We start from the raw sequence: 27,039 nt of genomic DNA on the forward strand, positions 1-27,039 counted from the left end.
TGCTAGGATTAGAGGTGTGCCCCACCACTGCCTGGCTTGTATAACTATTTTCAGACCTGAACAGTCCTAGAGAGGGAAGAGGAATAGCGTGCCTGTGCCATCTTCATTATCTAAGGTTGAAAGAGATGTGCAAGACAAAGCAGCATCTAGTTAGCTGCTAAGTCCAGCATGCTCCTACCTTCCAAGGGCTCTTCTACAAACACATTTCTGACCACAAAATTTGGAGTTATGGATCAAGTTTAGAAGGAAAGGCACAGGTGTGATAGAAGAAAAAAAAGGCAGGGTTGAAAAGTAGCAGGCCAGGAGCTTGTGTTTCAAACTGATTTTATACTCAGAGAGATCAGAGAGATCAAAATATCAAAATAAAGGGAAAATCTCAAGATGACAAAATCACTAGCAATAAATACATTTTGCCTAAGAACCTGCAGTGTTTTATAAATTAAAAAAGTATAATTCTTCTCCCAAAAGACATCCTGCTACTAGCCTATTATTGCACTGGTACTTAAAGAATGGGCCATTTTTCTCAAAAGAGAATTTTCAAGTTCAAGTGAGGAAGTTACATGTTGAACCAAGAATCCTGAACATGCCGGCCCTTTACACCATCTCATGTTCCTTTTCCCAGACACACACACACAACTTCACCCATTAGGCCAAGTGCTTATGAAACTAACCAACACTATTCCACTAGACTTCGTCCAGTAAAGTAATGATTTGGTCTAGACAGGAGTAGTAGATACTATCCTGTGACCTAACCAAGTCCCAAAATAAATAATCTGAAGCAAAATTTCTCATAACTTCATTCAGCTTCCACGAAGGCCTGTCATTCTCTCCTAGTGGTTGCTCCTAAACAGTCAACGAAATATAATGTGATTGATAGCGACTTCTTGAAAAGTTGTTCCATCCTTCATTAACACATCTGTCCACAAAAGCCGGAGACAGCTGAGGCTCCCCTCCTCCCAACATTTTCTTCTTAGTTCAAGGTTTAGCTGATCTGAAATAAGTGATGTGTGTAGATAAAGGGTGTGATAGAGGCCACAGGGAAAACAGAACCCAGGGAGACAAAGATCGACAAAATCCTGGAATGGGGATTTTTGTGTGTGTCACAAGTTGGAAATCCCTAATCTGAAGGGCTGTTCACATCACCTCTCTTTCCTACAGGAACCATCCTCCGGAGGCCTGGGGATTGAGAAAGGGGAAAAGAAAGCCAAAGATAGCTACAGGTATCATCAGGCACCCCAGAGAAGTGTTGAGCACTAAGGTCAAAGTAGATGGGATCTTGGACACGATGACAACGGTCTGAGAGCCTTCAAGAAGGGAATTGGAAATTCTTGGAAGCCAGGAGCTGGGGGAGTGGGTTAAGGTGAGGTAATGGAATCGGAAGCACAAGAGAGGGATACGATCTCTAGCTGAGGGAAATGGGAACTCTGTGCTGAGGTTGCACAGACTACGAGGAGTGGGGAGAAATAGGAAAAGGGATAAAGGCGGACCCCATGGGAAAGATTTGGGCGCAGAAACACAAACGGCGAGGAAGGGCAAACAAGGATGGACATTGTAGAAGGGGTGTAATGTGGAAAAGGTTCACGGCTTAGAGAACTAGTTAAGGGACAGAGGCAACAGGGGAAAGAAGTGTGTGGTGGTGGTGGGGGGAGGTGGAATCCACGGGACAGAGGGAGGGGCTAAACAGAAGAGGAAGCCAGAAAGCAGAGAAGACGACCCCGGGCCCGAGAGAAAGAGTGAAGAACCTCAGGGTGCAGCTCCCACTAGGAGGGCAGTTTTGTAGTCGAACCCAGGTGGCTGTAGGCTGTGCGGGACAGGATGGCAGAAGGACCCTCCCCCCGCCCCCGCCCCCAGGCAAAGGCGACTCATGGGGGAGGAGTCGCTTACCTCCGGGGGACCCTCGCGGAGAGGGTGCAGGCGGTCGGGGTCGGACTGCCGACACCGCCGCCTCAGCAGCAGCGGCCGCTCCCGGGTTCCATTGGCCGCCTTGCGCTTCCCTGACAGCGGCCGCGGCGGCTGCACCAGGCCCCGGCTGCGGGGCTGCCCGCGGCGCCGCCTGAAAGGGCCTTCACGCTGCCTCAAGTTGGAGCGGACCTCACAAGCAGGACCCAAAATAACAATTCTTCTGCGGGTTTCGATGTAAGAGTCTCCTGGGCCCGAGCCCTTCTTCCCCGGATTTGCCTTCCTACTTCCCGGACTGTCAGGACACTACCGATGCCATAGTAATCTGAGTCGGCCGAGCTGCCCGAGTCACGCCTGTTCAGAAACGAAAAGGGGGCGGGGAAGAGCGATTTGGAAGCGGGGGAAGGGGCGGGGAAGCAGGGAGGAGCGTCTCAGTGGAAGGAGGGCCCGGGGTTTGAGGGCGGACCTCAGAGGCAGGCTTTGCTAAGGAAGCCGAGAGGGAAGTACTGTGGGCTGGATAAGTGGCACGATGTGGATGTACTGATATTTTACGTACTTCCACAAGTATACCAACAGGCAAATTATATGTAAATAATTCGTTTGTATAAGCCACCGAGTTACTGTAATTGCCATCAGTGACTTTTTCTCCTTCTCCTGTCCTACAGGATATCCCTTCGTAAATCAGCCGGTGGGACCCATGATGGAAGGCCAGAAAACAGATGAGAAGGGACCAGAGAGGAGGACAATCGCCCTCACTTTCCTTTTCCTACTCATCTTTAAGGACGATGCCAAAAGTATGCCCCTGTAGCTTCAGGAATGGCGCAGTCCAACCGCCTCAATCTTTCACCGTTAGCAGCAACACTCTGGGCCAAGGTTCTGCTTCCGAGGTCACCCCGGCTTGGGCAGCCTTTGGCCTCCAGCGTCCAGTCGCCTAGACCTGAGAGGCTGGACAAGCCAGGTTAGGAGAGGTGAGTGAAATGACAAAGGCTTAGAGGACATATCACTTTTTCCAAACCAAAGAAAACCACGTGCGACTAAACAGACATAAGCAGGCCTCTGGTGTTGGTTTTGTGTTAATTTGTTCGTTACTATTATTGAACCTCAGAATCACTGCCCCAATGTAGTCTTTTCCTGAGACTTTTCCTAGTATCTAAGGCCCTTACTAGGGGTAAGAATCTTAATATTCTACTGGCAGCTGGTTGAACCTAGATTTTGGATGCCATCTTCACTGTACTTACGAGCTGGTTGAGATCGTTCAGTTTCCTTCTTTTCTTTCTTTCCCTTTCCCCTCTACCCCCTCCCACCAGTCCCCCTTTTTTTTTGAGACAGTATATTTTTTTTCCAGGCCGCTGTTAATATTCCTTGGTTCAAGCCACTGGCCTGTGGAGTAACTAGGAATATATCCATATGCCCCCCACCCCATGCTAGACTAAACCTCAGCTTCTGTATAACAATGACAATATTATAACAATATAGTAACAATAATGCCTGATGTAATATCATTTTCCAAGGTTTGGGGAGGTTGGGGAATATCAAGAAAGTACTATAATATTACATGCCTGTTGTTAGAACATTAATACAAGTGATGAATGTCCCTGCTTCAGTGTTCAGTTGAGAGACAGATAGAGAGCTGTAGCTTGCGGAGGCTGAAAAGATGGCTCAATGGTTTCGAGCACTTGTTACTCTTGGAGAGGACCCGGGGTTCAATTCTCAGCACCCACAGGGTGACTCACAGCCATCCATAGCTCCACTTCCAAGGGGTTCAATGTCCCCTTCTGATCTCTGTGGGCACCAGATACATACATACATACATACATGCATGGAGGCAAAACATAAAATTAGATAAAATTAGAGCTATAGCTTGAAATGCCTGCTTAAACCTGCAGCAGGTACAAAAGTAGAACAGTGGAGTTCTTACTTGCTGTAGACACAGGGCAGAACCTTGTTAAACTGACACAGAAGGCCTGGCTGCGTACTCTATGGTGAGTGAATGGCAGGCTTCATATGAATACTGCAAGGCAGAACTTAGGAGAGACACTAGATAGTATCCAATGGGATAAAAAAGAAAGAGCATTCAAGGGTAAAAAAAATTACATACTGAACAGTAGGAATGTGAGTTTTTCAGATCACGAGGACAGGACAAACATAAACTAGGCTAAAGGGGAGGATTGCAGTAATGGAAGATAAGCACAGCAGAGCAACAGGGTGCCAAGGCCGGCTTAGATCTGTCACTGTGGTAGGTAGTCGCCATTCCACCTGTCAGGACCCTAAGTCATCAGCTATATTAAGAAGTGGTGAGCCTGTGCTAGCCTAGAGTTTAAATGTTACGGATTCCTTAAAGACTGGGATTCCATGGGGCCGCAACACTAGTCTTTATTTGGTTTTTGGAGACAGGATCTCTCTACATACCCCTGGCTGTCCTGGAACTCATTATGTAAACCAGGCTGGCCTCAAACTCAGAGATCTGCCTGTCTCTGCCTTCTAAATGCTTGGGTTAAGGATATGTGCCACCATGCTGGGCTAAAATTATTCTTTAAATATTATAAAAAGAGGTATGACAGGCTGGATAGATTAAAACAAACAATACAAAATGAGGCATAAAAGCCCTTTTTGGTTTTTTTGTCTTGTTTTTTGAGACAAGGTTTCTCTCTGTAGCCCTGGCTGTCCTAGAATTCTATTTCTAGATCAGGCTGGCCTTGAACTCAGAGATCCACATGCCTCTTCATCCCAAATGCTGGGATTAGAGGTGTGCACCACCACAACCAGGCTGAAAGCCCTTTTTATAGTAGGGTTTTTCTTAATTTGTGTTTGTTTTCTGAAACGGGGGTCTCACTATAGCCTGGGTTAATCTTTAATTATAAAGCCCATATTAATTCTAAACTTGCATCAATTCAGCCTTCCAAATGCTAGGATTATAGGCCTGAGCCAGTACTTTTGGCAGGATTTTGTTTGTTTGTTTGAGACAAGATTTCTCTGTGGCTTTGGAGGCTGTCCTGGAACTAGCTCTTGTAGACCAGGCTGATCTTGAACTCAGAGATCCGCCTGCCTCTTGCCTCCAGAGTGCTGGGATTAAAGGTGTGTACTAACACTGCCTGGCTGAAATTTTGTTTTTGTAAGACAGGTCTCTCTCTCTATAGCACTGCATGGGCTGGAACTCACTGTGTAGACCAGGATAGTCTCAAGCTCACAGAGTTCGACCTGCCTCTGCCTCCAAGTGCTGGGATTAAAGGTGTGTACCACCCTACATAGGTGAGTTGTGTTTTGTTTTTAGTAATATATTTGTTACATTTTAATATACAAAATAATGGGTTTTATTTATGACCGTTTAGTTTTGTTGCTGGTTTTGAGATAGGTTTATCTATGTAGCCCTGGCTATCCTAGAACTCACCCTATAGACCAGGCTGGCCTCCAACTCACGGAGATCCGCCTGCCTCTGTGCCTCCACTGCCCTGCCCATTTATGACATTTTTATGAACACAGAGAGACAAATACGTGTACATACTCATATTTACAGCTTTACTTTGCTCACTCTCTCCCATAGCCACCCCTTCCTTTTCACTTGTTTGCTTTTGAGACAGGGTCTCATGTATCTGGGATTAGCCTAAACTCCCCAGTTTCCTTCCTTTGCCTTCTCAGGACTGTAATGAGAGCCACGCCTCCACAACCAGCCTGCACCTCACTTTATCATTTGTTTTTGAGGCACTTAGGTAGACCAGACTATGTATATAGTGATCCTCCTTCCTCAGCCTCCTGGGATTTTTCCATTGACAGAAAAACAAGACTTCAGGAATTGAATATCTCTATTCAAACTGAGGATTTTATTTCAAAGGTAGCAACTTTTTTGAGCTGGTGAGTGGCTCAGTGGGTAAAGTGCTTGCTACCAACTCTGATTGCCTGAGTGTGAGTACCCAACTTATATGGTAGAAGGAGAGGAGTGACTCCTGGAAGTTGTTTCTGACCTCCATGTGTGCTCTGTAGCACATACACACACACACAAAATAAATAAATGTAAAAAGAGGTAGCATTGTTTATAGCTACAGTCAGTGGTAAATTTTTAACCAAATGAGTCCGTTCTCTCATGTAAGTACGTATAGAATTTAGTCATGAGTAAGTAAAAAGCATTTGTTATGTTTTCTGTTTAGCTCTACAGGCTCAGAGTTGTCAATTTTTTTTTTTGTTGTTGTTGTTGCTTTGTTTTCTCTCTGCTCATACATTCCAGCCTTGTTTCTACCTATATCTTGACACTTTTATTTATTTATGCAATATTGGGGATTGAATCTAGAGCCTCTTGCATGCTAAGCAAGTGCTCCACCACTGGGCTGTATCCCCAGCCCTGCTCCCTTTTTGAGCTAGGTTCTCAGTAAGTTGCCCAGACACACACCAAACCTGCAACCCTGTTTCAGCCTCCCAAGTAGCTAGGATTACAGGCCTCATTTTTAGTCAGTCTGTAGTCTCTTCAAGTCTGAGCTCCTGTAGCAGTGCCTCTCAACCTTCCTAATGCCACAACCCTTTAATACAATTCCTCATGTTTGGTGACCCCCAGCCATAGTTATTTTTGTTGCTACTTCATTACTATAATTTTGCTACTGTTATGAATTGTAATGTAAATATTTTTGGAGACAGAGGTTTGTCTAAGGGGTCATGACCCACAGGTTGAGAACTGCTGTCTACAGGAAGGGAAACATTTACCTTTGCATTCTAAGAATCCATTGTTTTTACCATAGGAACAGTTTGTATTTGTTGATACCTCATCAGATTGATTTTAGAAGCAGACATGAGAATTCAGTAGTGCATAAAGGAGACTTAGGAAATTGTAAAACAATGTGAAGTATCTCACTGATGTTTTATTTGGAAAACTATATTTTTCAAAAGTGAATTTAAAATATTTTAAATCCATATGTTTGAGTAAATTAATTTTTCCACATTCATATTTTCCTTTATTTTTTAAAGCCTTAGTCTTATTTTGTTTTGTCTGGGGGGAAAATAACCAAAATTTCAGCTGAGTATGGTACCCTCCCAGCAGAGGCAGGCAGATTTTTGAGTTCAAGGACAGCCTGGTCTGTATAATGAGTTTCAGGATAGGCAGAGTTACATAAAGAGACCCTGTCTCGACAAAACAGGATCTCACTGTGTATGTAACCTAGCCTGGCCTCAAATCTGAGACCCTCCTACCCCCACCTCCTGAATGCTGGCAGGCTGCTTAGCTTCCCCACAGTCTCTAAGTGTCAATCATAAATCCATGAAAAGCATAGTACATTATAGTCAAATCTTATTTTCAAATAGCAAAACCATGAGAAGAGTATTTAACATTGAAGTATGATATTCTCACTAGTCTCTAAATCGCTCACCACTGACCCTCTGTTGTGTGCATGTTTATGTACATGTGTTTGCTGGTGTGTAAGTCTATATGTGCACATGTACACATTTGTAGAGGCTAGAGGATAACTTTTGGTGGTATTGCCTCAGGTGCCATCCACTTTGGGTTTTGTTATATATATTTTTGAGACAGGATTTCACTGTCCTGGCTGGACAGCTAGCCCCAGCGATCCTCTTGTCTTTGCCTCCCAGTATTGGGGTTATAAACAATACCATTGCACCTGGCTTTTTACTCTTTATTTGCTTTTCTTTCTTTTCTTTTTTAAGATTTATTATGTATACAGTGTTCTGCCTGCATATATGCCTGAATGCCAGAAGCGGGTACCAGATCTCATTATGGATTTGTGTATTGTTGGGAATTGAACTCTTAACCTCTGAGCCATCTCTCCAGCTCTGAACCTGGCTTTTTAAATGTGGATTCTAGAGCTGGAGAGATAGATCAGTGGTTAAGAGCACTCAATGCTCTTGTAAAGGACTCAGGTTCAATTCCCACTATCCACATAGCAGCTCACAACCACATGTAACTCTGGTTCAGGGGGATCTGATGCCCTCTTCTGGCCCCTGCACATACATGGTACACATAAATACATACAGGCAAAACACATATAACATTTAAAACAACCTTTTTTAAAAATCCAATGTATTTTATTCTGTGATCACTGAAAAATAAATGAGCATTATTTAATACAAAATAAGAGTTTCATGAACTAATACCTGACTGTATGCAGCACTCTCATACTTTGGGACTTATTTTATTTCCCTTTTAGAAACATTGTTTTGCATCTTTTAAATAGATTTATAGTTCACTAATGGGTTGCAATATAAAATTTGAAAAAAAAAACTAGCCAGTAAATGTTCAAAATCATATGGTGGGGCTGGACAGATGGCTCAGCAGTTAAGAGCACAGGCTACTCTTTCAAGGGATCTGGGTTCAATTCCTAGAACCTGCATGGCAGCTCGTAAGTCTCAGTAACCCCAGCTCCAGAGGATTCAGTGCCTTCTGGCCTCTGCAGGCAACAGCATGCATACTGTACACAGACATACAGACAGACACAACATCCATGTTCACAAAACAAAACAAAAAACACCATATGCTGAGGATCTGGAGAGTCAGCTCAGTGGTTGAGTGCTTGCTGTTCTTATGGCCGACCAGAGTTCAGTTCCCAGTTCCTATCACTGACTACAGATGTCAGCTGGCTTACAAGCACAGGCAACTTCAGCTCCAGAGGGAATCTGACATCCTTTTTTTGCATCCACAGTCACCTGTGTGCAAGTGCCAGCACACACACACACACACACACACACACACACACACACACACACACACACATGAAAGTCATATGGTAAGTGGTAAAACTAAGGTCGGCACTCATGATCTTTCCAGTAAACAAATATCCCGACTTTACTAAGTAAATGTATCATCACCGTCCACCATATATCTATATTTTGAGACAGGATCTATGTAAGTCCTGGAATTCACTTGGTGTAGTATTCTAGTATTTCTGAAGAACTTCTATACTGATTTACATAGTGGGTAGCTTCCCTCTTTACATTTTTTTGTGGTATTAGGACCTGAACCCAAGGCTTTGTGCATATCATGTAAGTGCTGTATTCCAGCCCTATCCTCCATTCTTAAGAGATATTGTTGGCTCAGTCCCTCAGACCTCAGGGTTCTATGCAGAAGAGGGGGGCAGAAAGGTTTTAAGAACCAGAGGTGGTAAATGACTTTCAGGAAACTTTTCCACAGCAGATGCACAAACAAACTCAGTGTGACAGCACACACAAGACCTGCTCAAGTCAGAGGTGATCGCAGCATGGAGGTGGGGAAGTGGGCACAAAGTCTCACTCTGAACCAAAAATCCATTCTCAAATGATAGCTGCTGGGAGAGGGAGAATCTGTGTCCTTCAAAGGACTGACATTGGTCCTATCAGCTACACTTCTGGACAGGCCCTGTTCTCAGTAGTAATCAGTCAAAACAAACTGGGCCTCCATGTGGTTTTGCTCACGAGGAAAGGACGTGAAGTTGGGTGGGTAGCAAGGTCTGGGAGGAGCTAAGGGTAAAGGATATATTTTATGAAATTAACAAAGAATAAATAAAACTTTTTAAAACAAAGCTGGTCAACAGTGGTGGTGCACACCTTTAATCCCAGCACTCGGGAGGCAGAGGCAGGCGGATCTCTGTGAGTTTGAGACCAGCCTGGTCTACAGAGAGAGTGCCAGGATAGGCTCCAAAGCTACAGAGAAACCCTGTCTCGAAAAACCAAAACATATGAATGAATGAATAAATGAATGAATAGGCAAAAGAACCAGAGTGGGGGCAGTGTATGCCTTTAATCCCATCCCTCAAGAGACAGGTGGCTCTCTGAGTTCCAGGACAGCTGGGGCTACAGAAAGGGAGGGAGGGGGAGGGAGGGAGGGAGGGAGGGAGGGAGGGAGGGAGGGAGGGAGGGAGAGAGAAGACAAAAGAAATACTGTCAGGTCACAAGATGGTTCAGTGGGCAGATGTACTTGATACTATGCCTGATTACTAAGTTTGATTCTTAGGACCCACATGGTAAACGAGAGAACTGACTCCACCAAGTTGCCCCCTGACCTGAACTCAAGCACTGTAGTATACATGCACAGACACCTAACTAAAAACACAATTTAAAAAAATATTGTGGTTGAGCGTAGTGGCACCCTCCTTCAGTCCCAGCACTTGGGAGGTGGGGATAGGCAGATCTTTTTGAATTTGAGGCCAGCCTGCTCTACAGAGCTAGTTCAATGGCAGAAATCCACTTTGGGTTTGTTTCTTGATTGCTTTCCAACTTACTTATGAAGGTGGTCTCTAATTGAACCAGGTGCTCATCGATCCAGCTAGGCTGGCTAGCCAGTGAGCTTCAGCGACCCTCTTATGTCTGCCCAATGCCCCAGCAGTGAAGTTGGAGGTGAGCTACATTGCCTGGCTTTTAGGTAGATGCTGGGGATCTAAATGCAGCTTGTACCGTGAGCACTTTATTGAATGAACATCTCTCCAGCCCCCAAGTTAAATCTGAAAGATAGACAAAGCTATTTTTAATAATCCACACAGATTAGGCTAGTAAGATGGTTCATTGGGTAAAAGCACTTGCCACCAAGTCTAATGACCTTAATTCATGCATCTCTTATGGTTTCACTCACCACTTTATACTGCCATGCCACACGTCCACAGCCTTGCTTCTGGAATGCTTCCTTGTCTTCTCCTCTTCTCCTTTATAGACTTGACTAACCCTTTCCATGCTTTCTTGCCCTTCCCATGCTGCCTCCCACATTACTCAGCCCCACTGACGTCCCTGTACCTACCATCAGGAGCTTGGTTTCTGGTCCCTCTATGCTCCATGCTATCCCTGCTTTGTGAATTACAATCATCCCACTGTGTCCTGCTGACCTCTTCTAGGAAGTCCTCTCCGACCCCTGTCTGATCTACATGTGCTCCTTGGGCTTTGGGGGCTCTCTGTGCTTACCATTCAGAAAATGACCCGCACTGTACTGTTGACATAATTACATGTTGGTCTTTCCAACTAGAATGTCTGAAGACTGTCTAAATAGACCAGCGTTGTGAGTGCCTAGCACTTCGAGAAACAAGGGGAAACAGCAGAATCATATTCATAGACACATACATAATAGCATGGATAAAATCAAGACCTTTCTCACCAAAAGGCAGTAAGATTCTGGGTCTGCTATAGTTACCACATAATTTCAGCATGTTGTCCAGTTCATTAGAAAGTAAGGAAGAACACTAAAGGAGAAAAATGTAAGACATTATGCTGAAAGCTACATAAAAGATGAGCAACATGCAGGAAAAGCAGACACTCAAATTACCATTGTGAACTGATATGGGATAATGCTCTTGTACACGGTAAAGATTTGTTATTTGCATTGGTTTAATAAAACACTAATTGGCCGGTAGCCAGGCAGGAAGTATAGGTGGGACTAGCAGACTAGGAGAATTCTGGGAAGAGGAAGGCAGAGTCATCAGCTGGACACAGGGGAAGCAAGATGAGAATGCCATACTGAGAAAAGGTACCCTGTCATGTGGCTAAACATAGATAAGAATTATGGGTTAATTTAAGTTGTAAGTATAGCTAGTTAGTAATAAGCCCGAGCAATAGGCCAAACAGTTTATAACTAATATAAGCCTCTGTGTGTTTATTTGGGACTGAAGGGCTGCAGGACAGAAATTTCTGTCTACAAGCAACAGTTAAAACCATAGATAGGTCTAGTTAAAGACTGGAACTTCCCTTCACTTGAACCCTTAGTCTCCCATGTGGTGGGCATTCTATCCAACCAACCTACAGCCCACTAACTCTGGGTTCCTGACAAGGGCCAGCTTGTGTCTAAGGTTGGTGTATGTCCTGGCTCCCGAGAGAAACCAATGGAGAAGTATCTCTAATTTAGGCCTTTAGGATTCTTGTAGAGTAACAAGATATGCATTTAGAACCCCAAAGCACAAAATACATGTGTAAACAAACTATTCCAGACAAGGAGATATCACAGATTTACATACCCAAGTTAAGTCAGAAAACATAAAAATCCCAAGAAATTTCTAAGAATTGATATCAAAGACGTGGTGTGTGTGTGTGTGTGTGTGTGTGTGTGCATATTTATATAGGTTTGTGAGGAAGAGATTGTGTTTTTAAAATTATGTATCAGATTATTCTCTTAAATACTCTTAAAATTATTTAAACTTACATGTGTGCATATGCAGGTACCTGAAGGGCCTAGAGGCATTGGATCCTCTGGAGCTGGATTTAAGCAAGTTGTGACCCGATGTGGGTGCTGGAAACTGAACTTACTCCTGAACCATCTCTCTGTTCCTCACCCTGCACCATCCGAAACCCTTGCTTTGTGTGTGTTGTGACAGGTTCTCATACAGCTCTGGCTGGCCTAAAATTCACCATGTAGCTGAGGCTGGCCTTAAACTTCTGAGCTTTCTGTTTCTACATCCTAAGCATGGGATTACAGGCCTGGACCCATACCTGGCTTTGTTTGGTTAGTTTTCTGAAATGGTTTCACACCTGCAACTTAATCTAGCCTGGAATTTATGATATAACCCACAGGCTGTTCTCAAGCTTATAATCCTCCTGCCTCAGCTTCCCCAGTGCTGGAATTACAGGCATGAAGGCACCATACTCTGCTTCAGAGATATAGTATTTGAACATTAATGATAAAGTTGAAAATCAGTCTCAAAACAGATTTTTAAAATGTAAATTGTTGGGTATTTGGAAACATAAAAATTTTAAAATAACTCAAAGTGTGAGGGTTATAGCTAGTGGTAGAGCATTCACAAAGTCTTGGGTTTGATCACCCCCACCACAGACACCAAAAAACAAGTCATAAAGGGAGCTGTGGAGATGGGGGAAGTGCCTGTTTGTGTGTGAGAACTGGAGTAATCAAAGCTTGGTGGGCATGACGGCCTACCTGTAATCCCAGCATGTAGGAGGCAGAATTATATATATGGTGAGAGCCATTGAGGAAGACACCTGATTTCAAGCTTCTTCTACATATGTGTGTACATATGTAATACACGCACACACACACACACATATATAATATACAAAGTCATGAAGGTAATTTGAATATTTTAAAAATTAAATAACGAAAATGTTATATAGCATAGAAAACCTCATGGGTTGTGGAAAAGTGGAGTTTTAAAATAGTTTGGTATGTGACATTTACCTGTAATCCCAGCACTTTGGAAGCTGAGGCAGGAGGATTACAAATTAGGGGCTAGTCTGGGCTACACAAACTTCCAAGGACATCCTGAGATACATACCATCCCCAGACCCTTTCTGGAAACAAAACAAAGCCTGAGTATGTACCCCAGTGCTCTGAGTGCCTGCCTACCATGTGAACCTCAGCCTTAGCTAAGGGTGGAGGTTCATAACATAGAAGAAAGCCTGAAGCCAGGCAGCATGGGTCACACCTGCAATTTCAACACTCAGAAGCTGATGACAGAAGACTGTCTTGAGTTCTCTCAAAAAACCTGTAGCTACAACCAGCTGTCTAAATTATGATATTATAAAAGGGGCAGGGTATCTAGTTCAGTTGTTAGAGTGTTTGCCTAACAGGCATGAAGCCCTGAGTTCCAGCCCAGCACCGAGTGGTGGCACATGTCTGTAATCCTAGCACTTGGAAAGTAGAGGCAGATGGCTCAAAAGTTCAAGGTGATTTTCAGGGCTACTAAAAACAAGAATATAAATGTGTCTTTAAGAAGAGGAGGATACTAACTATGGAAACATAAAATCAAACCTTTAAAAAGTAGGAAACATTATGGATAATTAATGAAATGGAAAACAAATGAGAGGACCAACAAAGCCCACGGTAGCATCTGAAAATTTACAACTAAAATTTCTGGTACTATTGATGGGGGTGGGGGTGTTACACAAGTAAATAGCAGAAATGAAAAGGAAAGTAGAGTATGTTAACTTTGTGTTTGAAAAGAACAATGAGCTAGGTGCTTGCCTTCAATCTCAGCACTCTGGAGATCTGCAGGAGGACCTCTGTGAATTTGAGGCCAACCTTATCTGCATAGTGAGTTCCAGGCCAGCCAGAGCTACATAGTAAGATTCTGTTCCAAAAAAGAAAAAAGATATGAAATACACACTAAGCTGGAAAAATGACTAAGGAGCCCAAATAGTTTACAGTTACTAAATAACTGGAACCAGTAGTTAAAGTTATGTCTACAAAGAGCTGGGCACAGTGGTGCACATCTTTAATTGCAGCAGTTTGGAAGCAGAGGTAGGCCTGATCTACATAGTGAGTAGGGCAACAGAGCTACATAGTAGACACTGTCTTGAAAAAAACAAAACAAAACAAATATGCCCACAAAAAAACAGAAGGCTCAGGTGGCTTTATAAGTGAGTTTTATCAAACATTCAAGAACAGTTCATTTCAATATGATGTAAACTCTTTCATAAAGTAAGACAATAGGCAACAGTCCCCAACTCAGAGGGTACATAGACCAAAAGGACTGTTTAGGACCATCTTTCTTAGAAACCTCTTACTAAAAACAAAGGCACTCATATACAAGAATGTTCATAGCAGCATTGTGTATAATAACAAAAACTGGAAACAGCCCAATGTTATTCAATAGGTGAATGGCTAGGTAAGTTGTGTTCTATGTGCTTGCCGAAGTATTATACAGATGAAAATGAATGAACCATAGCTATTACAACATAGATGAATCTTAGAAACAATGGTAAGTGCAAAAGAGCCAATTTCAAGGGACTAACAGTATAACATTTTTGTAAAGCTAAAATACAAGCAAAAAGAAATAATACATTCTTAAAGAATATATACAAACATGGCCAATATACATAAACAAGTGATTAATGAACATAAAATTAAAGACAGTGGTTACCTCTAAGCAGAGGCAGGGAAGGGGGGCATAAACCTAATAGTATTTTTAATGTATAAATTGAATGATGGGTCATAGGTACTCATTACATTTCATAATTTATAGTACATATTTCTTTATAGATATCAAATACTATAATTTTTTTTAAAAAATCTGCTCTTGTGGAAATAAGTGGAGTAATGGGTGATACCTCCCTGAAAGAAAATCTGTATTTCTTGGGGAAAAAAAACCAAGATTCCCTGACAAGAAGCCATCCTGTGGAGAGGACAGAGTAGGAGGTCCTCAGTTACCATGAGTTTGTTTCCTGGAGTGTCTGGATCCTTCCTGCTGGTGCTCCCTGACTTGCAGATTGGTACCACCTCTTCTGTTAATCTAGTCTAACCCCCACAGTCCTGGCTAGGACCTGACACACGCATGACAAGAGACTGACACCTGGTGGATGCAGAATGAATATAAAGAAATGGCTACGGGCATCTCATATACTCCAAGAAAGTGGCACTAGACTGGTGGGCAGGACTGAGAGAGTAAAATTTAGACCTTTAAAAGGAGCTGTCTGTGAGGCAGAGATGGAAAAGTTGTCATGTGAGAATTAAGAGACTCTAAAGAGAATGGCTTCCTTCTCTGTCCTTCCCAGACTACAATAAGTTACAGCTGCAGTGAGAGAAATCTAACACTTGGGGAACCTAAGGCAGCAGTCTAGCTCACCTCACCCTACCAAGCTAAAACACTTCCTGCAACTCTCCACCCTCCACCCCGTCTCCAGCTGGGGAGTCTGCGGTGTGAGAAGGCCAATTCTGCCCTTTTTTTTCCAAAGCTGGTCCATGATGTATAATAAACACATTACATAAACATATTTGTAGCCACACTAGTTGGTCAAGGATAGACCTGACCAGGCTGGTTTAATCATAGTGAATCTTTGGGCTTTTGCTAGGATTCCTGGCACTGTAATACCCTTTCTTTCTGCTTAGATATAATGGTCACACACAATCCTAGGAGTGCTGGCAGCTGTGAAGTGGTCCAAACTAAGGATGATTGTACATTAGGTGAAGCAGTGAGAAACATACTGAGCAACTGATCAAGTCTCACCTGGAGCCAGCACCGCCTCTTGACTTCCCAATTTCAGAAGCCAATAAATGGCTTTAATCTTAAGTGTGACTTCTAAATTTTCTATGATTAGAAACCAGAATATCCTTAACCTATACTCATATTTACCCTATCTCTGTTTCCCCCAGGAGAGCATAGGGATCTAGGTGGGAAGGTCATTAGAGATTCACTGGTTGTACTGAAGCCAAGGTACTGAGCTGGAAAGGTCTGAAGCAGCCACCAGGCACTACATAAGCCAGGCGAATGGGCTCCTTTAGGGAGAGACTAGCTGAATGAGATGCGGGTGCAGTGAAGGGCCTCTACCAGGCAGGCAGGTTGAGCTCACATGAGCATAGCCATTCTTCCCACAAACCTGTCTGTCTATCATGGGGGTGTTGCTTTGGGGTCTTTATGCTCATAGGTTAGGGAACTTTGAAGTACATGCCCCTTTAACCCTTTGTTACCCTGTGTTGCAGTGCCAGCCTCTCCCTTTACCAATGGAAGAGTCTCCCTTTGAATTCTGCCCTTGATAACACTCACTTTTGAGGTGATGAGAGGAATTTTATCTTCTGCTTCTTTGGCTTGCTGGGAACTCAGGCTCCTTTCTCCTTTGGAAACAGCACAGTCTCTCTGACCTTGAGTAGGCACTGCTTCCTGCTCAGCTTCACCCACTGGCCCTAGTCTCTCTGGTCTCCCAACTATGTTTTTTTCCCCTTTTGAGCCCCATGTCTCCCAGAGTAACCTTGGAGTTCGGGGAGAGTTCACAGCAGCTGCAGCTGCAGCCTTCTCTGGAGTAGTGTGTCTCTCCCCACTCCCACCTGGCTTTTTTCGAGGGCGTCCCCGCTTCCTTTTCGCTTCACTTACGGTATCCTCTGTATCTTGCTTCACTTCTTTAACTGGTGGGTCCTGCCCGATGGCCTCACTCAGAGGCACTTCAGCTGTCCTTTTGATACCCTTGTCATGGGGTCTTGGGTCACCACTTATGCCTACCTCCCTGTTCTCTGTGCCTCTAGGCAGAATGAGTGCCCTGGGTGGAACTCGCCCAGGCCCAGGCCCAGGCCCAGGCCCAGGCACGACCCCAGGCCCTGGCCCAGGTCCAGGCACGACCCCAGGCCCTGGCCCAACCCCAGGCCCTGGCCCAACCCCAGGTCCTGGCCCAACCCCAGGCCCTGGCCCAAGCCCAAGTCCAGCCCCAGCCCCAGATAAAGTAGGAACAGGTGGTAAGATCATGTTAATGATAGGCACAGCTGCCTGAGGTCCTCCAACCCTAGTGGGCAAAGGCAATGTAGCTACTTTCAGAGTGCCTGAAGAAAGCTTAGGGGCCAGAATAGGTGAAATAAGTGATCGTGGTGCTCGGGGAAGGAGCACAGGCAGTCGGGCCACAAGGGCATTAACTTGTGGCTTACTGGCTGCTGGAGCTGAGCTGTCAATTACACTCTTTTTCCGTTCTCCATGTCCTGCAGGGTCAGTTCCAGCTCGGGCTTCTAGCTCTTTAGGAGGCTAAAAGGCAAACAGAGTCATAATAAGGTATAAAGACAGGGGCTGGAGAGATAGCTCAGGTACTAAGAGATTTGTTGTTCTGTAGAGGATCCAGGTTCAGTTCCCAGTATCCACATGGTAGCTCACAATAGTAACTCTAGATCCAGAGAATCTGAAGTTCTCTTCTCCCCTTACACATGGTACACATACGTGCATGCAAGCAAACCATTCATACACATAAAATAAATCTAAAATTAACTAATAAAGACTGAATACAGGAGGAAAAGAAGGGGCTTGGTAAACCAGAAGTAAAAAAGCAAGAGGTTCACTGATGGAAGGGTACACTAAAACCCCATGCCCTAGGCCACAAAGTCAGAGGCATCAGCTGCCTCACCTGGGCAGGTCTCTCAGGCTTCTTAGGGCCGCCACCTTCCAGGTTCTCTACACCATTCTTGGATTTACATGATGACCGTTCTCGAGGGGCTCTTTCATCTTCTTCTGCAAAGGTACCCAACAGTAATAAAGCAAGGGTGAGGAGAAAACCAAGGTATGGGAGAGTGAAGCGAATCTACCTGCCTAACTGCCTGGGACAGTCTGGGAAAGCATATTTAAAGCACGTCTAAGCAGCAGCTCCAGGAGGGGCTGGGCTGATAATTCAGTTGGTTACATGCTTGCCACAAAAGCATGACTTGAGTTCCACCTGGCCTGCACACCTATCCACCCACACCACAAGAAGGATCACTGGGAAGAGAAGGAAATCCAAGGTGTGTCTACTCTTGTATTCAGGAAGGCCTTTAGAGCTGAAAATGGAATCAGTGTACAACAGGTGTGTGCCTGTTGGGAGGTTGAGGCAGGAGGACTGCTAGAGCCCAGGAGTTCTAGTCCATCTTTGGTAACATAGTGAGACTCTGCACTACCCCCACCCCACACACAAAAGAAGAAAAGCTATAAGGTAAAAGTGTCTGAAGATTTCTCGGACATAAGAGCAGGTCCACCCACCAGCAAGGCCCCCAGCCTTAAGCACATGAGCATGTGCAGATCGGGCAGAGATGAGGTGCTGCTGCAGTAGGTAGCGGGCCACCTGAACAATGGAACTGAAGGACCGTTTCAGGATCCGCTCTGCCCAGTCACAAGTCAGGGCGCAGGCTGCCTCTACCAGTTCATCCCGAGGTGCTGGGGTTACTTCTGGGCCCATTTCTGGCTGGATTGAAGAAAGACAAACTGAGTCGGATTATCAAGTAAATGACGTATCCCTCCTCTACTACTGACTAGAGCAGAGACTAGACTAAAGACAGAAGTAGCTCCTACCCATTAAGACCCAGAAACTCAAATCTCTTCCCCCCATGCTTCCGCCACAGAGAAGGCAGACAGATGGTCCACCAGAAGCAATGTATGAATGACTGGTTTCCACAGCTATCAAACAAGTCCTAAAGACCTCTGTCTTTTACCTGGGAGAGAGAATCATTACTTACACTCTCAGAACCCTTTAGGTCAAGTCCAGGCAATGGTGGCATAGATACCAAGGTCTTCCTTCGGATGCCACTGTAGCAGTATCTGATGAAAGTTAAGGAGCAGCCAAAATCTGGGGCTCTTCAAGCCTCTTAGGCAAGTTAGGCTGTTTCTGTATCATACCTTTTCCTCCCAGGTCCTCCAGTCCTAATCTTTCAGTCAAGGATACTTGGATTGGCCCCGACCACCCAGTCTTCGGGCCTTGATGTCAGGGAAGATCTCTCTGATGATTTTACCAAAGTTGGCTGTGCTGAGTGGGCGGCAACAGGCAAGACTCTCACAGTACTTTCTGAGTGAGGAGAGGGTAGAGTGAGAAGATATTCAGAGAAGGCTACTGGTGGGCTCAGAGGATCCCTAAGGACCAAGTAGGGGAACCCTTTAAGAGGTCACACTCCAGCAAGGCAGGACAAACTTGAGGGGTAAGGGTCTAGTCCTGTGCCCAACAACCCAAGCACCACTTTCCTTACCGATAGGCATCATAGACGCTCTGCTTTGGCAGACAGGTATCCATGTGCTCTTCCAGGTGGTTGCGAATCCACCTATAGGCATACATATATTCCTCATTGCTAAGTATACTTGGCTCTGAGCTGTAAGACAAGCAAAAGGGACACACATATTTCAATGGTGCTGGAAACCCATCTTTCTTGGGTAAACCAAGCCAGGGCAGGACACCAGCTATGCATCTCCTACTTTTTTTTTTTTTTTTTAAAGATTGTGTGTATGAGTGTTCTGTCTACATGTATGTGCCTGGTTCCCATGGAGGTCAGAAAGTAGTATCACGGTTCCCAGAACTGGAGTTACAGATGGTTGTGAGCTGCCATGCCGGGAATAGAACCTGGGTCCTATGCAAGAGCAGTCAGTGCTCTTAACCCCTGAGCCATCTCTCCAACCCCTCTACCCACACACACACTTTTTGACTCATCACAATGAGACTTAAAATCAGAACCTGTGACATCCAAAACACTACCACCAAGTACCTTTTATCTCCAATGCTGGGCCCTGAAGGGAGCTGAAGGTAGAGATACAGCTTGTCATTGTCAGAGAACTTCTGTACTTCTTGCTGAGGCAGAAGGGAACAGAGGTAGGAGAAATGAAGCCAAGGCCCCAGTGAATAATCTTTTGATCTTGACCATAAAGTCCAGCTGACTCTAAGTCAGGCTGTCAGAATGAAAAGGGACCTGAGAAATGACTTGAGGTTGAGGGTTCACTGTACTGAGGAACCTTATGGGCTTCCATGGAGAGGAAGGGAAAAGGGGGAGGGATTGGGTCTGATTTTCTCTCTCTCTCCATAGGTCACAGAAGGATGAAGCCTCTCCCACATAACCCTTTATTATTTTCTCACGCCGCCACCACCATCCCCACCCCTCAGCAATGCCACCTCTGTTGCCCTTTCCCAACATGCTTACCAGAATTCCCTCTACTTTGTTCTGCACGGCCTTGCTGTGGAGAGGAAGAAAAGCCGGAGGTCACAAGGTTTTCCCATCCCTCTGTCTGACTGCTAGAGACAGAAAAAGACCACAGACCTCGGCCTGCTCTTCAACACTTGCCTGAGGGGAGTGAAGGGCAACAAGGACCTACAGCCGGTTTAGAGGCACAGCGATTGATTACTTACGAAATGGTACCTCGGAGCCTTTGAAGAAGGGTGGTGGGTTCCCCAGCTTCAGCACCACCTTGGGGCCTTGCCCCAGTCTTGGGGCTCTTAGCATCAGGTTTATCTTCTGCCATCCCAGCATGAGGACTAAAGCTGAGAGAAGACAGGACACAAGGATTTAACTCCCAGCAAGCCTCCTTTTCCCGGGAGACCCCAGGGCAGTCCTGTTTCTATCCAGAAATACAAACAGAAGCAAAGCTTCCCCCGGTGGTTTTCCTCACCACTTGCCTTCTCTAAAATTAGAATTATTCCGTTACTTTGTCAGGCCCTTCTAGACCCAAAGAGATCTCTGACATCTCCATTTTAGATGTCCCACCTTCTGAAGTCTCTCAAATCTGGAAAACTGTTACGGGGTAGGAAAATTCACGTTAGAAAGAAATATTATTCTCCCAGTGCTGCAACCTCCCCTCCCCCCGAAAAAAAATAAACCGATAACGACAAACCAAAGTTGTCCGATATTCTAATAGACTCCCCGCCATTGATTTTGCCTGGGAGGTCGGAAGGGATACGAACATACTCGGCCCTTCCAGGTTTGAAAAAAAAATGGGCCCAAGTTCTCATTACTGAGTCTCGCCACGGCTTCCCCCCGCCGCCCCCCTCGCCGCGGCGCGGACCCTACGTCATCCCATGACTTCCCACCCCGTGGCGTCCCCACTCCCCTCGGGGCCCTCCACCCCATCCCTTGGTGCCGGCCCGCGGGCGGGGGCGGGGGCGGGGGGCGGTCTCCGAACTCCCGAGACCAGGCGCAGAAAACGCTGCGGGGAACAGGGTCCCAGATTCGGGCACGTGCGCACGGGTGAGGAGCTGCGGAAAGCTGCTCCTGCTGGCACCCGAGTCCTGTCGCCCCTCCTACCTCAGAACCGTCACCTTCCAGCACGGACATTAGAAAGGTAAGAGAGAAAGAGAAACTAGCCCCTTGGCTACCTCCGTTTCAGCCCAGCCCCACGGTGCTCGGCCGGCGGGCTCGTGCGTTGCTTTTATTTTCCTTTTTCTGAATGGTTGTGCCAGCCGCGATCTGCCTGGATACACGCACGGCCTACTCTGTGATTGGTCGTTGCTGCCAACAAGACGAAGGCAGTGAAAGTCTGCCTGGTAACAGAATCTGATTGGTCGAGAGGGGAGGGAAAATCCAAAGTTAGTCTTATTTGAGTCAAGAAGGGGAAGTCCAGGTTAGGTTTCGGTTAAAACTGGGGTCGGTTAGGCCTGCGGGTCCGGAGAGGGTTCTTTTCTTAAAGGGACCGCAGGGTGAAAGCCCGAGCGCTCCGCGGCCTCGGGAACGACCGCTCTTTTGCCCTCTGATCCTGTGCTGTAAGGTCATCGAGAAGGCGATGAGGAAACGAGCGAGCGAGCGCGGGCTTTACCCTGGAAAAGACCTGCATAGGTGCCCTGTAGGGTCCGAGGGTTACGGGGTAGGAAAGTGGTTGGCTAGGGGTAGCTGGGAAATAAGGTGAGTTTAAAATGTCAGGAGGTTGACAAACATCCTCATTAGGGGGCGGGGAGGGTCGATAGGACGCGGAGGGCAAGAATCTGGAAAAGCAAGTTACTTTGGCTGTGGGAACCAAATTTCTTTGGTTTCAGGAATTCACATTATTTCACCAAAATTTGGGAGCTTTATAAAATAGAGCGGCCATAGCTACCGTGTTTGATTTTTGCCTTTGGTTGTTAGAGCTGCCCAAAGGAAAGAACCAGTGGGTGACTTTTTGTCTAAAGAATTGCTAGAAAATGATGGCTAGTGATGACATTCATTATAAAATTCTGTAACTCCTTTTTGGTATAAAGCAAGTTGAACCATTCCACCTTTGCCTCCCCCAACCCTCCCTGGGGCCAACAACCTCTCAACAGCAGGATCCCTTTCCTTCCACAAATAATCTTCAAATCCTTAGCAGCTGTACCACATTAAGTGAAAAAATTCTCAATGGTTAGCCATGCTCATGCCGTTTTATAAAGTGCCTCCATTTTACTTAAGCAATGACAACTCCCAGAACTAAAGTAACTTAATGCCAACTCATTTTCCAGATTCTTGCCTGGTCACCCCATCTACCCCAATAACCCATTAGAGATGCTTATTGGTTGTCTGACCCACTACACACCCTGCCTCTCCAGCTACCCTTAGTAGCTAGACCATTGGCCACAGAGGAAAACTGTATTTTGTTTTGCACAGCAGAGATGTGGCACCCCAAGTCATATTTCCAGTCCTGACAGGAGTGTTTTCTAAAGGAGGTGGTGCTTTTGGTCTTATCCTCACAGACCTGTTAGGCCCCCATTTCCCATAATCTTTTCTATGGAAAAGTTCATGAGATTGAGTAAGTTCTGTCTTTGAAGGAATTGGTAAAGATGCCATCGGACAGGCCCCTCCCATCAGAATTTTCCTAAGACTGAAGTAATGTGCTGAAGGGTGCTCTCTTTTTAAAGGTTGACTCGGATCCTGTGTTGAGAAGTTGCACTTTGCTAATCAACTGTGCTGCTAGCCACTAAGTCCACGAGGCAGCCTTCTGACCACTCAGAATAAGGCACAGGACTCTTTAGGAATAAACACCTAATATCACCCTCCCTGTACAATATGTTTGCTTAAGATGGCTAAATTCCCTACTGCAGAAGCCAACTGTCTTACCTTGCTAAACACTGCAGATTGTATGGTTTCCCAGTTAGAATCAGCTGTCAGTTGGGCACAGTCTAGAGTTATTGAGGGAGTTTCAGTTGAGATTGGCCTGTGGGATGTCTTGGTTGCTAATTGATGGAGAGCTCAGCCCTCTGTAAACAGTGCCTGGACTGTATGCAGCTTAAGTGGGTAGGGAGTGAGCCAGTGAGTGCCTGTCCTGCATGGTTCCAGCCTCTGCAACAGAAAGCAAGCTAGAACGTGTGGTGTGGCCATTTTCTTGAGACCCCAGACCCATTTTAAACACTACTACTGGCATCTGTTAGTCCTGGGGAAAAGACGTGTTGTGGAATTTGCTGGCAGAAGGCTTTCTATTTGGTTTTCATGGTATGATTTACACCACTCTTAGTTTTAGGGTTGGTGGAGGCTGGATGTTGCCTAACTTAGTGAATATATTTTGAGACATTTATTAGTCAGGAGACTGTTAGGTCAGATAGAAAGTTGAAGAAATTGGCCTAAGGGCCTAAGATAGCTTAAGGTAATTTTGGTGACCTTTTTTGGGGGGTGGGAGATTTTGAGACAGGGTTTCTCTGTGTAGCTTTGTAGATGAACTCACAGAGATCCACCTGCCTCTGCTTCCTGAGTGCTGGGACTGAAGGTGTGATCCACCACTGCCTGGCTGGTGACCCACTCTTTACAACTGTGATTTTTGTTTGTCTTTTCCTTTATTTTTAAATATATTGTTTGGGGGGCTGGAGAGATGGCTCAGTGGTTAAGAGCACTGGCCACTCTGATTGCCCTTCCAAAGGACCCCGGTTTAATTCCTAGCACCCACATGGCATTTCATCACTGTCTGTAATTCCAGTTCCAGGGCATGTGGCATCCTCACACAGTCATACATGCAAGCAAAACCACAATGTACATAGGAAAGAAAAAAAAAAACTTTATATGATTTCACTCTAGTCAAGTCTGACCTTGGACCCTCCCCTGTATACCCCATGTTCTTCCTGAACTCACTGCAATCCTCCTGCTTTAAAATAGTTATTATTTTCCAGGTATGATGACACACATAATCCCAGCACTAGGGAGCTGAGGCAGGTGGAACTTTGTGAGTTCACGACCCAGCTTGGTCTACACAGTAAGTCCAGGTCAGCTAATGCTGCACAGTGAGACTTTTTTTTTTTTTTTTTTTTTTTTTTTTTTTTTTTTTTATTAAGTAGTAGCCATTTGGTGCTGGCAAAACTGGTTTTTTTTTTTTCTTTTCTCTTTTTTTTTTTTTTTTTTTTTTTTTTTTACCAAACTATGTTTTTGTCTTCTGTGTCAAATATTATGTGCGTTTTTGCCATTTTACTTCTGGGTTCTCTATTCCATTTCATTCGTCTGTCTGTCTGTTTCATTCCGGGACTGGGCTGTCTTTATCACTATAGCTGGATGATATAATTTAAGGTCAGGTGTTTTAATATCTCTAACAGTGTTATTTATTACTCCCTGGGAGTACTTATCTATTTGTGGTCTTCTGTGGTTCCATGTAGTTCTTGTATTGTTTCTTCTAACTCATGAAAGATGACATGGAATTTGGATAGGTATACATTCATTCTTTATATTAATTTTTCAGTATAGATATTTTCACAATATTAATTCTGCCTATTCGGGAATATGTAATATTTTCCCATTATTTAATATCTCCCGTGATTTCCTTTTTCAGAATCTTGAAGTTTTCATTGTATTCAATTAAATATATTCCTAAATGCTTAATTTGGGGGCAGAGTTATTTTGAATGGAATTTGTTTCCTAATTTCTTTCTCCAAGAGTATTAGTACAAATGAATGAATGCTACTCTAGAGACAAATGAAAATGAAAGCACATCTCATCACAACTCTGGAATGAAGCCAGGGCAGCCCTAAGAGGAAAGGTCATAGCTCTAAATCATGAAATTAAAAATCTGAGAGATAAAAAAAAAAATTCTGAGAGATAGCCGGTGGTGGTGCACACCTTTAATCCCAGCACTTGGGAGGCAGAGGCAGGAGGATCTCTGGGAGTTCAAAGTCAGCCTGGTCTACAGAGTGAGTGCCAGGACAGCCAGGGCTATACAGAGAAAGCCTGATAAACCAAACCAAACCAAACCAAACTCAAGAGATATGAAATAATGTAATGATGAACCCTCAAGGCTCTCAGAAAGCAAGCAGCTACCCCCACACATCGTAGACAGTAAAAAAATAATACAGATTAGGAAAGAAAGTAATGAAATTGAGATTAAAATGACAGTACAAAATCAGAGTTAGTTCTTTGAAAAAGTGAGATAGACAACTTTGAGCTAATGGGACAAGACGTGAAGACAGAAGTTAATAAAATTAGAGGTCAAGGGTGTCGCCACTGAAACCAGAACGTCATTAGAAATTACTGTGAACAACTATACTCTGAAATGCTGGACAATTCAAGAAAATTCCCTCAACTCACATCATCTACCAAGATGAAGCCCTGGAGATACAAAGAACTTAATTAAACAGACCATACAGCATGAAATTAAACTGTTTATAAAAGCCTTTCCTCAAAGAAAAGCTCAGGATCTGACAGATTCACTGCTGAATTTTGTCAAGCTTTCAAGGAAGACCTCATACCAATGCTATTTATTTTGTATAGTATTCTGTCTGCATGTATCCCTGCAGGCCAGAAGAGGGCACCAGATCTCATTACAGATGGTTGTGAGCCACCATGCTGTTGCTAGAAATTGAACTCAGGACCTCTGGAAGAACAGCCAGTGCTCTTAACCTCTGAGCCATCTCTCCAGCCCCAATTTAAAGTATTTTTAAACTGTTCTCCAATTCCTGTATTTCTTCAGAGCTGGCTGAAACCTAGAGGTGGCATCAAGCTTATCTTACTTTTCCTAGCAAGGATATTTTGGGTAGTATTGTGTGCTTTCTACTGTATCTTTATTGGGACACATAGAAGCTCTCATTATCCTCCCCTTGAAATTTAAAAGACATTCTTCTTTTATTTTGAGATAGAATCTTACATAGCCCAGGTTAACCTGGGACTCGATGAATTCTCCTGATCTGCCTGCCTACGTCATCAAAGTGCTGGGATCACAGTCACACACCACAAGGGAGGCATACGTATTAGTCTCTTTTTAAAACAGTATGTGTTTACACATGCACACAAGTCACAGTACTTGGGTGAAGGTCAGAGGACAGCTTGCTGGAGTCAGTTCTCTCCTTTCACCATGTGGGCCCCGGAGTCTAACTCAGGTCATCAGGCTTTGCTTGGCGGTCTTCATCCACTGAGCCATCTCACTGGCTTGCTACTCAGGGTTCCAATGGATGCTCTTTCAAGCTGTCACTTGCATTATTCTTTATTTTGAGAGAATCATAGGTTCATATATAGTTGCAAGAAATAATCCAGAAAGCTTTCATGTGCCCTTCAGCCCATTTTACTCACTGGTACATCTTACATAACCATAGTACAATATAATAACCAGGAAATTGGCATTGATACAATCAGCCAAGCTTATCTAGATTTCACCAGTTTTACACTTGCTCATTTGTGTGAATGTATTTAGATCTCTGTGATTTTATCACATTGTAGATTTGTGTGACCACCACTTAGGTCATGAGGCTGAAGAGTCATCACCACAGTATACCCAGTGTTACCCTTAACCCCTGGCAACCATTAACCTGCTCCCTGGTCACATGATTTTGTCCTTTGAGAATGTTTTATAATCAGAATCATTTTATATACACATACACACATATGAAAAAATAAGTTTTTTTTTGTGTGTGTGTTTTATCAGGTTGGTAAGATGGCTTAGTGGGCAAAAAACTGCTGCCAAGACTGATGACCTGAGTTCAAATCCCAGGACTCATATGGTAGACGGAGGAGGTACCTGAACCATGGTGTATGTACACACACACACACACACACACACACACAGAGAGAGAGAGAGAGAGAGAGAGAGAGAGAGAGAGAGAGAGAGAGAGAGAGAGAGAGAGTGAGTTCTGGTTACCTGGGAAGAGGGCCCTAGTTGAGGAATTATCTGTATTGTGGGCTTGTCTGTGGAATGTTTTCTTGAG

General features: G+C 44.6%; 3 protein-coding genes and 2 long non-coding RNA genes across 27 annotated transcripts in view; 2 read left to right on the plus strand and 3 right to left on the minus strand.

The window, feature by feature from the left end:
* The window catches only part of Pi4kb (phosphatidylinositol 4-kinase beta), a 34,063-nt gene extending 32,039 nt beyond the window's left edge, over positions 1–2,024 (minus strand). For all 4 annotated transcript variants that reach the window (XM_027393562.2, XM_027393560.2, XM_027393561.2 and 1 more), the window contains exon 1: positions 1,885–2,024. The gene's annotated coding sequence lies outside the window, so the exon portion shown is untranslated. The remainder of the gene's footprint in view (positions 1–1,884) is intronic.
* Positions 1,850–20,823, plus strand: LOC118239241. Of its 7 annotated transcripts, XR_004771543.1 has the most exons (4): positions 2,387–2,486; positions 2,565–2,867; positions 10,117–10,203; positions 20,018–20,823. It is a non-coding gene; the product is annotated as an uncharacterized LOC118239241 (long non-coding RNA). The 7 variants fall into 7 exon arrangements; XR_004771537.1 differs by lacking the exons at positions 2,387–2,486; positions 10,117–10,203 and adding an exon at positions 1,850–2,136; XR_004771540.1 differs by lacking the exons at positions 2,387–2,486; positions 20,018–20,823 and adding an exon at positions 1,850–2,136 and having other exon boundaries at positions 10,117–10,219.
* Positions 9,475–10,577, minus strand: LOC113836098. Its single transcript, XR_004771556.1, has 3 exons — positions 10,436–10,577; positions 10,089–10,307; positions 9,475–9,660 (listed from the first exon to the last, which is right to left on the minus strand). It is a non-coding gene; the product is annotated as an uncharacterized LOC113836098 (long non-coding RNA).
* Rfx5 (regulatory factor X5) lies at positions 14,144–20,719 on the minus strand. 3 transcript variants are annotated; one of them, XM_035450344.1, is made up of 10 exons: positions 20,605–20,719; positions 20,338–20,469; positions 20,132–20,165; positions 19,703–19,785; positions 19,193–19,312; positions 18,895–19,014; positions 18,689–18,770; positions 18,216–18,417; positions 17,611–17,714; positions 14,144–17,237 (listed from the first exon to the last, which is right to left on the minus strand). In XM_035450344.1, the coding sequence occupies exons 2-10, from the start codon at positions 20,448–20,450 to the stop codon at positions 16,122–16,124; spliced, it is 1,974 nt and encodes a 657-aa protein (XP_035306235.1). In that variant the 5' UTR covers positions 20,451–20,469; positions 20,605–20,719; the 3' UTR covers positions 14,144–16,121. The 3 variants fall into 3 exon arrangements, with proteins under 3 accessions (XP_035306235.1, XP_035306236.1, XP_035306237.1); XM_035450345.1 differs by lacking the exon at positions 20,605–20,719 and having other exon boundaries at positions 20,348–20,475; XM_035450346.1 differs by lacking the exon at positions 20,605–20,719 and having other exon boundaries at positions 20,132–20,223.
* A 270-nt stretch (positions 20,824–21,093) lies between the features above and the next one.
* LOC103159465 (acyl-CoA-binding protein-like) overlaps positions 21,094–27,039 on the plus strand; it is a 39,096-nt gene continuing 33,150 nt past the window's right edge. For all 12 annotated transcript variants that reach the window (XR_003480736.2, XR_004771545.1, XR_004771548.1 and 9 more), the window contains exon 1: positions 21,094–21,266. The gene's annotated coding sequence lies outside the window, so the exon portion shown is untranslated. The remainder of the gene's footprint in view (positions 21,267–27,039) is intronic.

The sequence above is a fragment of the Cricetulus griseus genome (genome assembly GCF_003668045.3).
Source record: "Cricetulus griseus strain 17A/GY chromosome 1 unlocalized genomic scaffold, alternate assembly CriGri-PICRH-1.0 chr1_0, whole genome shotgun sequence".
Taxonomy (NCBI): Eukaryota; Metazoa; Chordata; class Mammalia; order Rodentia; family Cricetidae; genus Cricetulus; species Cricetulus griseus.